The sequence below is a fragment of the Rousettus aegyptiacus genome, unplaced genomic scaffold, assembly GCF_014176215.1.
Source record: "Rousettus aegyptiacus isolate mRouAeg1 unplaced genomic scaffold, mRouAeg1.p scaffold_m13_p_7, whole genome shotgun sequence".
Taxonomy (NCBI): Eukaryota; Metazoa; Chordata; class Mammalia; order Chiroptera; family Pteropodidae; genus Rousettus; species Rousettus aegyptiacus.
The window spans coordinates 403,457-420,789 of record NW_023416310.1 but is presented as its reverse complement, the minus strand read 5'-3'; the positions used below and the strand labels follow the sequence as shown (position 1 = coordinate 420,789).

The 17,333-nt window shown below is 56.6% G+C and overlaps 1 protein-coding gene across 3 annotated transcripts in view; it reads right to left on the bottom strand.

The window, feature by feature from the left end:
• Nucleotides 1-11,147: 11,147 nt before the first annotated feature.
• The window catches only part of SNTG2 (syntrophin gamma 2), a 58,974-nt gene continuing 52,788 nt past the window's right edge, over nucleotides 11,148-17,333 (bottom strand). For all 3 annotated transcript variants that reach the window (XM_016155852.2, XM_016155855.2, XM_036224979.1), the window contains 3 exons: nucleotides 15,284-15,376; nucleotides 13,499-13,609; nucleotides 11,148-11,384 (listed from right to left, as the gene is read on the bottom strand). In XM_016155852.2, the coding sequence (XP_016011338.2) occupies nucleotides 11,253-11,384; nucleotides 13,499-13,609; nucleotides 15,284-15,376 (336 nt within the window). In that variant the 3' untranslated portion in view covers nucleotides 11,148-11,252. The remainder of the gene's footprint in view (nucleotides 11,385-13,498; nucleotides 13,610-15,283; nucleotides 15,377-17,333) is intronic.

The following is a 17,333-nucleotide window of genomic DNA, read 5'->3' as shown; positions in this document are numbered from 1 at the left end:
GAGCGGTGTCCAACGGGGCGCGCCCGCCTGTTACCCGGCCACGCAGCTGAGCGGGGCTCGGGAGCCCACGGCCGCAGGTCAACGCCAGTGCAGAGACGCTGCCCGTCTGCCCTTCGGCCCAAAGGCCACCCCCGCCCCGCAGCGTCCACTCAGAAAACTGGAGATCCGAGTTTTACCACCCGCCCCTCCTCTCACGGGCCCAGCAGGGCTGGGGCTCCCGGTGGCCGTGACTCCGAGCTGGTCGCGTGCAGGCCTTGGCCGGCCTCCATATAAAGCGGCTGGATGCTCCGCTACCCACTCGAGGGGCAGGGCGGGGCTGGCTGCCACCCCTGGGGCCACCAGGGCTCGCCGTGTTGTGTTTGCATCAGGCGCCTGTGCGCTGGACAGGAACGGTTTGGCGTCACTTCGTCCCCAAGGGGTTGGGCCTCTGGCCATGAGTCAGAAAGGAGAAAACAGAAGGAAGCGACTGAAACGGGCCCGTGACACCTGCACTTCCTCCTCCCACCTTTCCGAGTTAAATGCCCGATGACGCGGAGGACACTCACCTTCGGAGGTTAATGGCTGAACCAGGGCCACTGGGCCCAACGACTGGGCAGTGCTGGGCCCAGCACACGGGGTCCCTGGGCCCTCGGGCTCCTGTCTCCGCGAGGCGATCGGAGCACAGCTCCTGGTCTGCGGGCGCTGCTGGGCGGTTGGGCCCCGTCTCCCAGCCAAGCCCAGGCCGCCCCTGCGTGGAAGTCACCCGGTAGCTCCTTGTCTCCTCTCGTTAGGACTCACACTGACCGGCTTCCTCTATGGAAGCTGGAATTCAATTCTAACGCGTCGGGCAGAGGCATCTGAACACCTGCCCCAGGCTGGCGGATATTCTGAAGCAAAGCATCCTGCTGAGCATCAGAAAAGTCCCTCTGCGGGTGACAGTAAATTTGGTGGGAGAAAGTTGCTTTTTGGAACACGGAGAGAAATGACCCCCGGCCAGCCGAGTGGGCTGGCACTTGTTCGGTTGACAAGTGAAAAGTATAGAGTCAAAATCCACTTAGATTTGTTTCTTGCAACTGGACCTTTTAATCGATCGGTTCTGGCCATTAGTATATTTAGTCAAAAGCGATGACACTGAGTGAGTCCAAAAATACCCCTTCTGGAAAGAGCTGAGGCTCTGTGGTTAGAGAGACCTTGTGCCCCACCTCCCCGGGCCTGGCCGGGGCTGTGGGGGACTTGGTGACAGGCTGCACTTGGGCTCGTTCTGAAGGGGCGGGCAGCATTTTGTGATAGAAGAAGAGAATGCTGGGATTTGGAGACGAAGGGCGAGCCGAGGGGCCGCCCGAGCAGGGGTCGGCGTCCACACTGGGGAGGGGGCAGGGCTGCATTCCGGGCTTCGGGACTGTCCCTGTCCTGACTCAGGTGTGCCACTGTGGGGAGGGAGGGAGAGACAGTGACCCCAGGCCGGCAGCAGACAGGAGGGCGCTGCGTGGGTGCTCTGTGGAGGGCGACCGTCCTCGTTCCGCTGAGCCTTCGAGGACTTTCCAATTCACGAGCCACCCACACGCGCAGAAGAGGACCCGGGGGTCACCCTCCTGAGCAGACGCACGACAAGGGCATGGAAACTGGACCTGACGCCACACTGGAGCCGTGCGGTCCCCGCCACAGCCCGTCCTGACGGGGACGGTTCCGGACGAGCACGCCGCCCCTTTCAGCGACTGTGACCTGACACGGGGGATCGCTGACGGGCACGGGGGGGGGGGGGGGCACGCGGTGCTCGTCTGCTTTACTCCACGTTCTGGTGACCTCGGGTTTGGACGCTGTGTTCAGAACGCTGGTAGTTGATGAACGGAAAGCCACGTGGGTGTCCTGAAATGCCACACGATTTAACTGACTGCGTAAAGGCCCTCTGGTGAAGGGAAGTGGTCGGAAGATTTTTTTCACAACTAAATGTTCCACTTTAAACAAGAGATGAAGAAAACACGTAGCTTTTGCTAAGGTAACAGATACGCAAAGGAACCGGTCTGCCCCGCCGGCCCGCAGCCGGCTCACGGGGCGCGGCCCGAAGAGCACTCGGCCCGTTTTCAGGGGTCTCCCCGAGCCCGCAGTGTGCGCCTCTGCCCACGTCCGCTTTCCCACGGGGGTGGGCAGGTGCCTGAGTGGATGGTGAGCGGGACGAATGAATGAATGAGTGGATGAATGGATGGACGGGCGATACATTTAAAGAACTGATTGGATCATTGTGAGGTTAAACTATAGAGAAAGAGCGGGAGACTCACAGTGCAAAATTAACCCTGAAATGCAAATAAGGGCCCTACGCCTTTCCACGGTAAGGTCCGTAGGATTCACTGCGGAAGCCACCCTGGACCCTCCTGGAAGGCGGGACGGGGTGCCGTGCGAGCTTCCCCAGGCACCGTGACAAACCCCACAGAGGGCCCACGGCTCTCCGGGCCGGAGTCGGGGAGGGCGGCGGCGGCCACCGTCCCCCTTGTCCCATGGCGCGTCCCCTTGTGCGCGCAGAGGGCCGCTCCTCCCCGCATCTCCGCGGTGTCCCTCTGTGCGGCTGTGTCCTCATCGCCTCAAACACACCCGTCAGACCGGACCAGGCCCCACCTGGAAGGCTCGTGTGACTCACTCACTTTTGGAAAAGCCTTGTCTTCAAACACATTCTGTGGTGCTGGGGGTTAGGGCTTCAAGGCACGCATTTTGAGGGGACACAATTCAGCCCATAAGAGGCTGCAGTAAGTGACAGCAAGATTCTCATTGCTGCTGGGTCCCGACAGCGGGGTCCCCTCTGCTCCCGTCCCCTGGCACCAGAAGCAGCAGCGGCCGTTTCAGTACTCACAGGCAGGCAGGAGAACACACCCCTCAGCTTGCTGTGCGGGCACATGCCAGGATGTCGAGGACCAGGACGACGCGTGCAGACCCACTGCCCACCGCCCAGCCGGAGAGCCGCACAGGCCCGGGCCACGGTCACTTCGAGGTGTGAGGACGGGTGGGGGAAAGAAGGACTTTTAATAGGGACCTTCTTTTTCTATTGCTTGAAATTTTTGCCACAAGGATACATGGTTAGAAAGCAACCAATTTACATTCTTTTTGTAAAAAAACGAGAGAAATTTTTTAAGAAAAGATTTCCTCAAGGCTTAGTCATTAATGAGTGATTTGCCAAGACACGAGGAAGACTCCGCGTGGAGCTCACATTCAGTTCTTGCTGATTAAATCCCGGAATAAAGTCAGAGCTGTAGTGAAAGCACGCACTGGTGTCGCCGAGAAGGCCACCAACATTTTCACGACTTAGCCCGCAGTTTCACACACACAACGGCACACGTAAAATAAAGCGTCAAAATATTTTTGGTTTTCAAGTAATAGCTGGTTAACTTTGTGTGTTTTCTATAACCCAGGAGTCTCCCTACCAATTTTAAACATTTCAAAAATAAATAAGTTTTCTATATGTAAGAGGCACGCCAAAGAAGGAGAGACGATCCGATGCCATCAGAGGACAGAAACGGAAGTCCATGCGCGTGGGGCTGGGAGAGACGGCCCGAGCGGCACTCACCAGCATGGTCTAGAGCGACAACTACCACCTCACACAAAGAGGAATAAAAATCACGTTGTCTTCCTCCACAGCACTGCTCACCATCTGGCATAGTAAATGTTTCACCCTTTCCCGACTGTCTCTCGTCGTGGACTAACATGGGCAGGGCTCTCATCACTTAACCTATCATAACGTACACAAAGTACTTAATAATGCATAATAAGAAAAGGAGTTACTCAATTTAATGAAAAAGTACTGAGTGCTATGTACTGAAAATACTTGTATATAAAATAAACCCCCCTTTCAAAGTGAAGGGAAAGTGCGTTTCACTGGTACTCGTGGACACAGAATGTCGTCTACTCTCGCGTATGTGAATGTGGTTGAAACGATACGCTGGCAAAGACTTCAGCAGTGAAGGAAACAGCTGTTTTACTGGCCTTCACTTTAAACAGATTTAAACCGGCACGTCTCACGGCCCCGTCTGCTAGAGGTCCTGGCCCCTCGAGCAAAATGCGCTGCTCCCGCCTGGAACGGGCGGAGTTCGGCCAGTGGAGTGCGCACGCCGCAGCCTTGCGGTTGCAGTAAAACACACAGGAGACCTAAGGCAGCACGTGCTGTGTGTTCATTTAGAGTACGTCCTAGAATATCCACCTGGTGGGTGCTGAGAGTATGAAAGCCTCCCTGGAGTTGGGGTCAGTCTGTTGGCCGAGGTGACATTATCCCATGGAGGGGGGACTTGCAGCAGTACAGCTAAGAGCCACACTGGAGGCAACACTCCCTAAATTCACACAATCTATCAGATGTGCTGGAAGCTTCTAGACGCCTCCAGCAGCGAGAGCCACTCACAGACTCACTGAAGCTAAGTGCCCCACGACCTCTTTGTGTTGATTTGATCTACTTGCAAAAAATAAATAAATAAATAAAACAGAACAATGAAACACTTGATTTTTTTTAAACCACCACTGGGTTCCAGAACATTGTTTCTTCTAAGAAAACAAAAGAGCAGGATGAGCGCGCACAGATTTGTCCAAAGTCAGGCTGCCTCCCAGGGCATCGTTTGCATTCTGTACTGTGACAGTCGGTCACATTCGACGCAATGCTGCAAGCCACGTCGTGTGAATGAATCAGTCTTCTACTCGTGTAGTAAACCAGTGCTAATTTACCTCAGCCCACATGGCCTTCCTGGGGACAGTGAATGTCCCAAACCTATGCCCCAGGCATGCAGGGTTCATGCTTAGTACATTTTTACTTGAATTTAGTATCTTTGATACTTTTCTTCAAGGTTTTGTCAAGCATTTAGAAAAATTACTTGTCATCCTTTATCTGAATTTCATAAAGAAAAATGGACAGAGAGACTGAATAGATATTTTTCCAAAGAAGACATACAGATGGCAAGCAGACACAAAAAGATGCTCAAGGTCACTAATTATTAGAGACACGCAAGTCAAACCACAATGAGCTAACACCTCACTCTCATCAGAATGGCCATCATCAATACATCAACAATAACAAGTGTTGGCGAGAAAGTGGAGAAAAGGGGGCCCTCATACACTATGGGTGGCAAACTGGTGCAGCCGCTATGGAAAACAGTATGGAGAGTCCTCAAAAATTAAAAATAGAATTGCCAAACAACCCAGCAATTCCAATTCTGGAATTTATCCAAAACTCCCACTAATTCAAAGAGATGTACGTACCCCTATGTTCACTGCAGCATTATTTACAATAGCCAAGGTATGGAAGCAACCTGGGTGTTCATCAGTACACGACCGGATAAAGAAGAGGTGGCGCATACAGACAATGGAACAGTATGCAGCCATAGAAATACAAAATCTTGTCACTTTCGACAATATGGATGGACCCAGAAGGTATTATGTTAATGAAATCAGACAGAGAAAAATAAATACCATCTGGTTTCACTTACATGTGGAATCTAAAACAAAACAAAACAAAAAGTAAACAAAACGGAAACAAACTCATCGATACAGAGAACAAGTTGATGGTTGCCAAAGACATACGGGGTGGGGAGATGGGTAAAAAATAAAAATAACAAACAGGTCCTACAGGAGAAAAAGCAATTATAAATTCTGGACAAAATATTAAAATAATTACTGTGGGAAGTCACTGGAGAACCAAAGTAGGGAAGAAAAAAGACATGGTTTTCCACTAGTCAAGATAGCAGAGCAGGTTAATGCCGCTCTTACCTTCTCCCATTACCACATCAGAATCAAAACCAAACTACAGAACAACCTTCACTGAGAATCATCTGAGGCCTACCAAAGTCCTACAACTGGGGGCACACAGGAGAGACCACCTCGAAACTGGTAGGAGGGCCTGGGACATGGAATGAGCTGGTCACACGTCTGCGTGTGGTGGTTGAGAATCGGGAGGGATGACTCGGCTGCAGAGGTCTCCCTGAGGAGCGAGGGACTTGGGGCCACACCGGGCTCCCCAGCCCAGGGTTCCTGAGCCCGAGAAGTCCTCACAACCTCTGGCTGTGAAAACCAGCAGGGATGGTGGCTGAGTGACATAGAGGGCTGTGGGAGTCGCAGGTGTCCTCTTAAGGACCTGTGCAAACTTACTGGTGACAGACTCATTCTCTCTGAGCTCCAGCATTGGGGCAGCGACTCAAAAGGGACACATGGGAGGGACTGTGTTGCCTGGCTTCAGGGTGAGGCTGGAGGGGCAGCTTCCTCCCAGAGATAAGTGCTGGCAGAATCCATTGTTTTTTGTTGAGCCCTCCCACGGCCTGCTGCATGCACAGGTGGGCCCATGTCTGAGTTTCATCAACCTTGTTAACATCACTCGCCCTGCCCAGGTGATGTCCTAAGACTCCGCCCCTCCCAATGTGTGGCCTGCTAAAGCTGCCTCCAGTGGCTTTTCAACACAAATGGCCTGTCTTGGCCCATGCTGCGGACTTTCCTAACATCTCTCAAAGGTTCACAAACCCTAAATGGGCAGCATCTGCCCTCAGGGTGCCCTGTGACTCTTGCTGAGCAGCCCCAAGCCTGGGATTAGTGGCAGCCAGCCTACGTTTGTGACTTGGCCTCTGCTAGGCACCTCCAAGACCAGTGCAGGTGGAGGTCATCTGCGGATTGCTAGTGGCTCCTGCCAGGTGGCCCCAGGCAGGGCACAGTCTGTGGCTGAACATGGCCTGCTGCAGCGCCCCTCCCAGGAGGCTTCTGACTGAGCCGGAGCACCACCTGTCCACCTCCACCCTCAACACACCCAAAGGGCAGAATTCGGCGCCAGTGCCCGGCTAAAGAGAATCCTGCTCCGTGGGGTCAGCCCCTGCACAGCGCCTCCTCCACTGGTCAGGGCCAGTCCTTGCAGACAATCAGCCCAAGGGTCAGTCCCTCCCACTGACAAGTGAACAGCAACCAAGACTCAACTATAGCAGGAGGGCACATGACTCACACAAGGGACATACCTGGAGCACCTGGCGGCAAAGTAGCGGACTGTTTCCGGCCTCCGTCCACGGCCGGGTCACCAGCCCTGAGCCTGGTCCACTCCGTGGTGGCTCACAGCACTGCCCAGGGCCTGCCGCCTTTCCTCGTCGGGTTTCCTCCTAACACGTGGACAAGGGGCATTAATGTCCGTCCCACAGGGTGGCCGTGAGGACTAGGTGCGGTAACCCATACAACAGAGGTAGCAGCACCGCCGAAAACCAAACGAGCCGCATCCCGAAGCAGCAGAACCAAATTAATTGAAAATCTCACATCTGCATCGAAGGGAATACGTATTTGTAAAAACGGATTTACGGGGTGGGCGACCGGGGCGGCTCCCAGGGCCCTGCAGGCCGCCGGCCTCCCGCCCCGGGCAGCCCCTTCCCACAGCCAGGCGCTTGGCCGCGGCCAACGCGCGGGCCGCACTTCCGGGTTGGGGCGCCGGGGGCGCCCGCGAGGGAGCACTTCCGGGGCTGAGCGTGCCGGCGCCGTGACTCCGCCCCCTGGGTCGCGCCCACCAATCAGGCGGGGTGGTGCAGCCGACTTCCGGTGGTGCGCGCCTTGCGCTCGGCCTCCTGGGCCGCCAAGCTCCGCAACGCAGGGGGCCGTGGGCCGCGACCGCTGAGAGACCGAACGGCTGGCGCTGTCGGGCGCTCGGCCTGGGTGGCCACGCAGGGCTCTCGGGCGGCCGCGCACGTTCCGGGGCGGAGCGTCTCTACTGCAGTGAGACGCGGCGTGGACTGAACACGGCTACATTTACAAAAACAGGCCGCGAACACGGGCCGGGACGCGGGCCGGGGCTGGCCGCTCTGCTCTCGAAGCCCTGAAAAGCACCTTCCAATTAAAAAAACTGCAGACAAACAAACTACGTACACAGTGAGCTGGAAGTCAGAGGGACAGAGGTCGAGAGCCACCTGATCGTTCCCTGAACAATGACACAAGCGAACATGGCGCTCGCCCCAAAGCGCTGAGCTGCCGGCTGCCTCCTGGGCATCCCCACAGCTGTCCGGCCTCTCGGACTTTCCTCCAGAGCAGGAGAAACCCTGGTGGCTGAGGGGACCTTAATTCCATCAGTTCTGAGGACAAAAGATCAGAAATCAATAAAGGAGACCGGGGCCCAGGCCTGTGGCCTCGTCCTCCCAGAGTCTGCCCGGCTGCCGTGTGTGCTCTCGGAGGCACAGGAGGACAGGGATCCCTGTCCGCAGAGGAAGAAGGCCGCAGGGATTCCCCGCCCAGCCGGCGGCCAGCCCAGGCTTCTGACGGCGCCTGTCACAAACCGTGGCCCTCGAGGGCTCGGAGGGTTCCACGTGCTTCTGGGGGGCTCGGGAACCTGCCCCGAAATCCGAGGCAAGGACGGTGCTGCCGTGCAGGCTGCTCTTCCTCTCCGGGAGTTAAGTCAAGGCGAAAAATAACCTGACGGGAGGGGGAATGCCGACGTCCCTGAAGGGAGCAGGCGGGTATTCGTGTTTTGCATTCGCTTGGAATTCCAGTTTTAAAGGAAGAGTTTATCATAGGGGAGAACTTTTCTCCTCAGGAAAACTGTAATCTTATAATTTACTGTGATATAAATTTATTGTTAGGGAACAAATAAAATAATAGGTCCTTTTTCCCAACCCAATTCTGCATTATCTATTTCGTCATTGCCAGAATGGGAAGTAAATTTCCTAGGAAAGCCCTCGCTAGTAGGTGTCCTCGGGCTGATGACGCTGCGGTCCAGCTGCCAGGGCCCTCGGGATGTTTTTTAGAAGTATAAACTTGATTTTCCTTTCACCACCAGAAGCATTTAGGTTTGTTCAGCTTTAAAATAACACCATTAAGTTGACACGGGAAAGTTATTTTTGTTCTTGTTGAATGCCTTCACCCTTATTTCATGAAAGAAAGAGGCCACATGAGGAAAGGCTCAGCCCTGGATATGAGAGTCGGCAGTGACGCCTCAGGCATCTGGGGCCCTTCCTGCCCGGCAGGGCAGGTCGCCTGAATTCCCATCTGCAAATGGAGACTACGTGGCAGTGAGCAGTGGGCAGCTGCAGGAGACCTGCCATCAGATAAGCTCGCCCCGCCCCCAGGTTGCCCAGTGAAGGGTCATCCTCCCCCGTGTTGCCCAGTGAAAGGACACCCTGCCCCTGGGTCACCCACTGAAGGGGCCATCTTGGATCAACCATAGGCAGACGAGTGCTTGGGGACACAGCCCAGCAGCTCCTGCACTCTGCACCTGAAATCAGCCCGTGTGAGCCTCCCAGGGGACTGAGAAGAGTGGAAGGCCTGGTGAGTCCAGCCGCCATCCATCGGAGGGTGCGGCTCCCTTCACAAGAGCAGAAGGAGGGGACGTTTCTGTGAAAGCACTTTGCACTAGAACCAGAGAATGTACCTGCGCCCAGGCAGGGGCTGCGAGTTGGGAGGGGTCACCTATGGACGGCCCGCACACAGCCTCGGTCATGGACGAGCCTCGGGTCAAAGCACAGACCTGCAGGCGGTCCGATTTCTAATTAAAACACAAAACTGAGAAGATGTCAGGGGGTGCTGTGTGTTCTGCACAAAATGAAATTGTTCCTGACCCAGCATCCCAACAGAGAGCCTGGCTGGAGCAGCACCTGCCCCCTGGCAAGTTCCGTGTTCAGAATGGGACTGTAGTTCAGCATCTACATGGAGGAGCCAGGCCGGGGCCCCCAGGGAACGTGGCTCCGCGTGCGTGGTCGGCTGCACTTCCACAGTCCCAGGCGGTGGCCGTGGCGGGGTCGCGGTGTTGTGAAAGGAAGGGCAAGGGGTCACCTGCTCCATTTTCATAAGAAAAGACTTTTGCCAATTTTAAATTAAAAAGAAGTTGTGCATCTTTCCAAAAACTATATATTTATACCAAATAAAAGTAAACTCTAGTATTGACTTTTCCTGGAAAAATATTATTCTTTTCATTGTTATCCAGGAAAGGCACTTTTTTTAAAACTACATTTTCTTCATGAAAACCAAACAAAAATTGTCTTTGCAATTTCTTCATTCTTTAGTGCAGTTGAGCATCTATTTTTGGGTGAGTTTAGGCTCTTTGACACAAAGAAGAAAAATGACCTATTAAATTTGGAGATATTCAAACATATTCAGACCAGAAGAGAAACCAAAGGAAAATTTCTGACTTTATCTTTCTTAGTTGGTGAATATTTCATAAAATTCTAACTTCTATTGATATTAATATTTATATCTGAGTTAAAGCTTGAGTTAAAATGAGAATAAACATCTGCAAAGAAAAATGTTGCTTGACATTCTATGAACACCATTCTCTTGGAATAGTATTTTTAAAATTCCCTTTAACTATTCTATTCCTTTTACAGTTTTCTATGGAAGTCATTAAAACATGAGTGGGAATCTTACATATAAAAATACATAATTCATATATTATATATAGATATCTTCTATAAAGGAGGCTCTATTTTCAAACATAGAAACCATTGCTTGTATATGTTTAATAAGTTATAATTGAAGCAGTTTCTTCCTAAACATCGGCTGGGCAGGTGGGGCGGCAGGGCCCGGCGCTCCCGGTCACCTGCGGCATGTCACACACCCACTCTCCAGGAGGAGTTGCGGGAGGCGTCCCTGTCATAATTACTCCCTTGCGCGTTACTGCCCGGTGGCTTCATGCTCTTCCTGCACAGACAGCCTTGAAGCTGAGTCCCTGACCTTGACTTTTCCCAACTACGGTCTGCATCCCTCCGAGGACATTTAAGAGGGCCCGCCGAGTTGCTTTGGGTGCAGGACTGCCAGCGGGCCTTCTTAGAGGTAACGAGCCACGTGGGACACCAGGAGCCTGAATGCCGACAAAACCCACGAACTAGGAAAATCCTTACATCAACTTTTAAGTGATGCATTATTTAGTTATATAAGAATTCATAAGTGTTTGATATTAAGAGTAAATAATTCAAGTCCGGTTCCTTCCCCACATACTTCACCTGCTCGTCTGTCCAGGAAGCCCCCTGCCCAGCTTCCTTGAGGGCAAGGGGCGCCACCAACTGTCCTCGGGAAGCTCCTTCCTCCCGCAGAGACCTTGGCGGCAATGTGGGCGTGGACCACGCCCTCGGGGCTCACAACGCCAAGGGACAGGGATGTGGGGTGCAGCGCGTGGACGCGGGGCCTCGTGCATGGCTGTGCCGCAGCACGCAGAGGGGCCGATGTCACGAGTACGACCAAGGCTGGAAACAAGGGATGGATTTTATTGGTATCACAACTGTAGGCTCATTATAAAACCACACGAAGTTGCAATAGTGTGCAGAAAAGGTCCATTTCTTAAGAAAATAACTCTCATCTCAGTGCCGTTAGCTGCTGCACGTGTATTTCCTGGCGCTGCTCTGACTGCCCATGAAAGCGGGGTCCACCGAGGCCACCTTGGCCGCCAAGAAGGAGTGGACGCAGTGCAGGACAGCGGTCACGTCCTCGAACTCCAGTTCCTGCCGGAGAAGCAGAGGAAGCGAGGGCATCAGTGTCAGGAAAACGTGACGAAGTCCGCGCCTGTCGACGACAGGAGCAGCCCTGGAGCGCGGACGCCCACTGCGCCAGGGCGGCTGGCCGAGGGTGCGAGCGTGCGGCCCACGCGGCGACGGGCGCGCACGGCCGTGTTTCACGGCGCACTGGTGCCCTGGCGACTCGGCCTCGGTTCCTTGTTTCCTTGTCACTAACAGCTCGATACTCGTTTCCTCTCTTTGGCAACCGACGCGGTCTGTGCCGGGTCCGCGGCCTGGTCGGCAGGGACCTGACTGGGGTCCCCCCGGGAGCGTGGCCCACTCAGTGAGCGGTGATGTCGCCGCCGCAGGGCTCACAGCACTGATCCCGTGCTTCAGCCCTGGTGTGTGTGCGTGTGCATCCAAGTGTGCCTGAGTGTGTACCCTGCACGGTGCATGTGTATCTGTGCGTGTGTGTGCGGTGCATGTATGTGGGGTGAGCGTGCATGCGTGTGTGGGGTGACCAAATGGGACACGTGTGGCGGAAAAGGTAACAGAATGTCTGCAAAACCAGGCCGCATGTGCCACGTGGAACCCGGTTCTGGTGCAGATGCTCTTGCTTTGCAAATATTAAACCAGCCCCCCCCCCCCGAAAGGGGTCCCCATCACGCATGGTGCTGTGCCTGGCAAGGTGGGTGGGTCGCTGAGTGCTCACTGCTTTGTGTGGGTGGAAGAAAGACAGCCACCCAGGGACAATTCTGATGCTCAAGTAGAGGGAAAACCAGGATCTGCCTCTCTGTGCACGAAATGCTCTTAAATAGAGAAGGGGGTGCTTCTGCTCCATGCCCAGCGGGCACCCCAGGGCCTTCTGGAGGAAAAGGCTCTTGCCCAGCACTCTCTGAGCCCCCACCCCTGGGGGGCGCTAACATGCTCTGCTGGAGTGACACACCTGGGGCTTCTCCCAAACAGGTGGGCTGGTGGTCCAGCGTCCTGGCTCCACGCAGTCCTGGGAGGGGGCGGGGAGGGGCTTCCCACTCGGCAGGTGCGTGGGCACGATTAAGAAGTGCACAAAGGACATTCTCCAAAGATGACCTATGAATGGCCAGCAGGTCCATTATAAAGTGTTCAACGTCACTAATTATCAGGGAGACGAGACAGCACCTCACACCTGATGACCTTACACAAACAGTGCCGGGACAGCCTTCCAGTCTTCCCCCTCCCTCTCTCCTTCGGGGTCCCACTCGGCTCGTGGCTAGTGTCCCCGGGACTCCCTTCGGGGCAGCGTGACCGAGAGTGGCCAGCTCTGTCACAGCCCAGTGTCCTGCGTCCGTGCTCGGTCATCGGCTGCCCCCTCGCATGCCTCATGACCCAACAGCCTTGACGGTGTTTACAGTGAGAGCTTTATCTGTTCCCTGACTACAAGGATGCCGAGAAATTCTACACCGTTTCAACTGTACTTAGAAGTAGACGTGGCATGCCCTCTCATCACACCGAACAAAGCGTTGTCAAAGGCGACGCCAAACGTTCGGAGATCACATGTCACGTGTGGCACGCCCCCCGCTTGAGTTCATCAGAAAAACGAGCATGCAGAGGGTTGACTGACCCCAAGCAACATGTGTTCATGGGTTTAATGTTCCTGTTTTTCCTTAGTGTGTGGGACCTGCCCTCAGTCTGTCTTTAGTTTATATTAAAACTGGGTTGTTAATAATATGTTTACGCCTAAAATAAGGGAGAAAAATTCAGCTCAGTGCGATGAATTTATAAGTTGCGTCTAACATTCTTTCAATCAGCTGTTTGTTGACATCACAGATAATTTATCATACACTTAAGCAGTTTGTAAAACTCTTCCTTTAAATTCTGACTTCTCATGCGTTTTCAGATGATGACTTCCTGCTAATTTTACTAAGAAACGTGACTTCTGTTAGAATCGAATTGTACATTAGGGGTCTTGATGTTTGGAGGTCCACATCTGCGGGGGGCCCCAGGCGCCCCGCTGTCTGGCTTTGGCGGAGGGCCCCACCTCGGGGCTGACTTGTGTTTTCCGCGTGCAGGGGGCAGACGTCACCGCGGCCCGTTCACGTGTCCCTCTGCCCGCGGTTGTGGGCAGTGAGCGCACACCCTACCTTCATCTCAATCTGCTTGGTCTCGAGATCCTGAAACAGCAGCTTGACGCGAGCTCGCCCGTCATCTGAAGACCCCTTGAGCTGCGAGAACTTGAACCTCCAGAGGACGTTCTGCAAAGGAACGAAGTTAATTAGTGATTTGGAAACAAGAGCTCATTTATTTAATTAAATCTATTCGTGCCTTAATAATCTCTTTAAACAAAAGCAGACACTCGCTTAGTTTTCTGCATACACCGAGCCCGTGATAGTGGATCAGAACCACCACCTTCTGCCTCCCCATCCACCACGGAGGGGCTCACCCCGCCCAGCTCCCTGTCTGCCCTCCGGCCAGGCCCGCGGGGTCCGGCCAGGCCCGCGGGGTCCGGCCAGGCCCGCGGAGTCCGGCCAGGCCCGCAGAGCGGGTCGCAGTGCCCTGGGATTGCAGCCCGTCCCGTCTCCTCTCCCACCCCACCCGCCTCAGACCCCCGGCCGTTTTCTTTGGGTTTTTCTGTATGGAGCCTAAAAGCATCATAAGATCACTGCTCGTTCTTCTGTTGCTACAGGACGTGAGACACGGCCCTGAGCGCAGACGGAGCGGGGGCGCCAGCCTGACTGACATGCCGTGGTCCGCGGCTGCATCCATGGCACCCGGCTTTAGTTTCTGCACCGAGCTGAAACATGTAAATCATGCCCCTCTCTACAGCACAAAGATTACGTCGTGTTTGCTGAGGCGCCGCAGAGACGAAATGCGCCCTGCAAGTTCTCACTCTTCATCAACAGGGCTGCGCAAGCAGCGACCTGATGCCTGTCTCTGATAAGCGCGGTGGTGGGCAACGGCCCTGCAGGGCCCAAGGCCAGGTCCGGATCTGCGGGGACACGGGGAGCATGCAGAGGAGGTCAGTCCTAAGGAGACAAACCCCGGGGCAGCGCGGGAGAAAGGGACCCGGCAGGCAGCGAAGGCCAGGCGCATCGGGGTGAATGTGCGGTGCCACGGGGAACACCCGCCGAGCGTCTCTGCTCCTGGGACTGCAGATGCGGTGAACCCCAGTCTACCCGGCCCCGCGCCCCAGTGCAGACCCCGCCGTGAGCAGGGGCTCGGGCCTGTGCCCTCGTCATCTGCCTCATCCCCCGGGCTTTCTGATGGCACCACCAGATGTCAGCGCTCTGGGCCAGGGGGTGACTCCCTTCACCCCATCCTGCAGAGTGGGGGCTACGGGTCCCTCGAAGGGAGGGTGCCAAGCCCCTCTTACCCTGCAGTCACTCACCTGTCCTGCCCTGGCCATGGGGTGCAGGCGACAGGCACTGTGCCTGCAGCAGGGCACCCTGGGGACCCACAGGAAGACACGGTAGCCGCTGCCGGCTCACTGCGTGCCTGGCGCCCCACAAACCTTGAATAAACCATGCACAGAAATGCCGACACTGGAGAAGACCCCAGGTGAGCGGCCAGCCCTCGGGGGGAGTGCCTGGCTCCCCACGGCCAGATGGCGAGATGACACAGCCAACTGCAGCCAGAGGACAGGGCCACCCCTGGGTCCTGAGGGGTTAGAACTGTGAAAACCCGTTTGTGGACAGTCTCTGCCACCAAGCAAGAAACACGTTTGCCGTCAACGCCACCCGGCTCTGGGCCCTGAGGAGACACTGGGACCCTGGGCAAAGCGTGGGGACGAAGGCCGAGCATGAAGGAGCCGCCCGCACACGACGCAGCCGGCCAGGGCCGGGGCTCCTGCCCGACGTCGCGGGGGTCAGCGGCTGCACGGCCGCGGGCCACGTCGCCAGGGCGCCTGGCGGCGGCTGCCAACCCCTCACCTTCGTCTTGCTGTCGACACAGCTGAACCCCAAGGCGAAGTCCACGGTGAAGCACAGCGCCTCTCCTCGCCAGCTGCACACGTAGGTTTTGGACTAGAAAAAAGAGGAGTGACTTTGAGAGGACACTTCCAGGAGGCCGTTTGGCAGTGACCAGGAGGTTGCAGCCCCCTCCCCCGCCCCCGCCCGGCCACCGCACTCAGAAACCGCTGTTTGAAACGTCTCGACACGCAGACCGCATGCAGACAAACTGGACCGGCACAGGGTCGTGGGGACGCTCTGCCCGGAGCAGCCTTCCTCAGGTCGTCCGCCGGCAGGGAACTGCCAACCCCGCGACAGCGGGCACCCTGCAGGCTCCTCTCTGACCAGCCGCGAGCCAGCGAGGCAGCGAGTCCGCCCGCTAAGCGCTGCTGGGATGCACGGTGCTGCCTGAGCTCGCTCGTCCCTCGGGAAGGACCAGCTGCATCCTGGGAGCTGCCGCAGGACAGAGGCAGCGCCGAACGCTGGCCCCCAGGAGGCGGCCGCGCAGGCCGGCAGCCCCACGGCGACATCCAACAGCAGGAGACGGCACAGCAGAGCCGCCCCGGGAGCGAGGGCCCTCAGGGCGTGGGCGCTGCGGCCGGGGGGGCGGCCCCGCCCCGGGGTGCAGGCTGCCGCCCACCGGGCCCTGCAACCCGGCCACGGAGCCCCCGTCTCCAGGGTGCCGGCGCCGAGGGCTCGGACTCGGGCACGCACAGGGCTGTGGACCCTCGTGCTCACACACACTCACACAGAAACTCACACACGTGCTCACACACTCACATTCACACTCAGAGATACTCATGTGCTCACACACTCACGCTCAGATACACACATGCCCACGCTCACACATGCTCACACACACTCACACTCAGTAACTCACACATGTGCTCACGCACACTCACGCTCACACGCACGCTCAGATACACACATGCGCACACTCATACATGTAGCCACACTCACACTCACACGCCTTGGGCACACTCCCAGACACGTAGGAGAAAGGCCGAGGGCGAGACCTATGCTCGTGTGCCAGCTCCCCACTCTCCAGTCGGGGCGCGAGCCGGGGGAGGAGCGCGGGGTCCCGCCGAGCGCGCTGCGTGCAGCAGCTGCAGCTCCCCCGCAGGCGCGACGCCCCCGCCCTCGGCCGGGGCAGCGGGAGGACACAGTGGTCAGCGCCCTCGGCTCCTTGAGCCAGTAGGTTCCCTCCTGCCAGTTCGGGAAGTTTCGGTCACTGCGTCTTTAAAATTTGTTTAAATGTTTTCAGTTATAGTTGACAGTGCTTTTTAGCGGCTGGCAGAGCGCGGCGGTGACGGTGGTGAAGCTCTCAGGATGGCCCGTGACGTGCCCCCACCCACTCATGCCACAGAGTACCGGGCAGTGTTCCAGAGAAGCGCTGTCCAAGTTCATGGAGGGGGACGGGCCAGCGGGACGCGGACCCACCTGACTCGCCCAAGGCAGCCCCCCATCCTGCCACGAGGAAGCCCAGGGCTGGGCAGGGGCTCCACGGCCTGGCGGACTGTGGGGCCCTGGAAACCCTGGCGCTGCATGAGGTGGCCTGGCACCCCGGCTTCCCTGGGAACACGGCGTCCGGGGTGGGGAGAAAGCCACTCCCTCCCTAAACGGGAGCCCTGACGTCCCCGCTCCGCCCAGTGCAGGGAAAGCACGTGGCGGTGAGGCTGTCCCTGGACTGCCTCCCCACGCTCCGCCAGCTCCGAATGCGCATGCGCGCCTGCACCGTCCCCACGAGAGGCCCCGTCACCCCAGGCCCGGGGGCGGGAGCCCTTTCTCCACACCTGCCTGACACACCGCTGCCTCCCTCAGCTCCCCCCGTCACTGGTTCCTCAGCAGCTACAAGTCATGAGAACCCCGAGTAGGTCCCAGGGACCGGGGACGGCATGCACGACCCCTCAGCCCCCCGGCCACATGTGCGGGAAGCCGCCTCCGATGTGAGCTGGTTATCAGCGTCGGGAACCGCTGGACCCCAGGCGGTGACACCCAGCTCTGGGGTGGCTAGCGAACATCGGACTTTGGG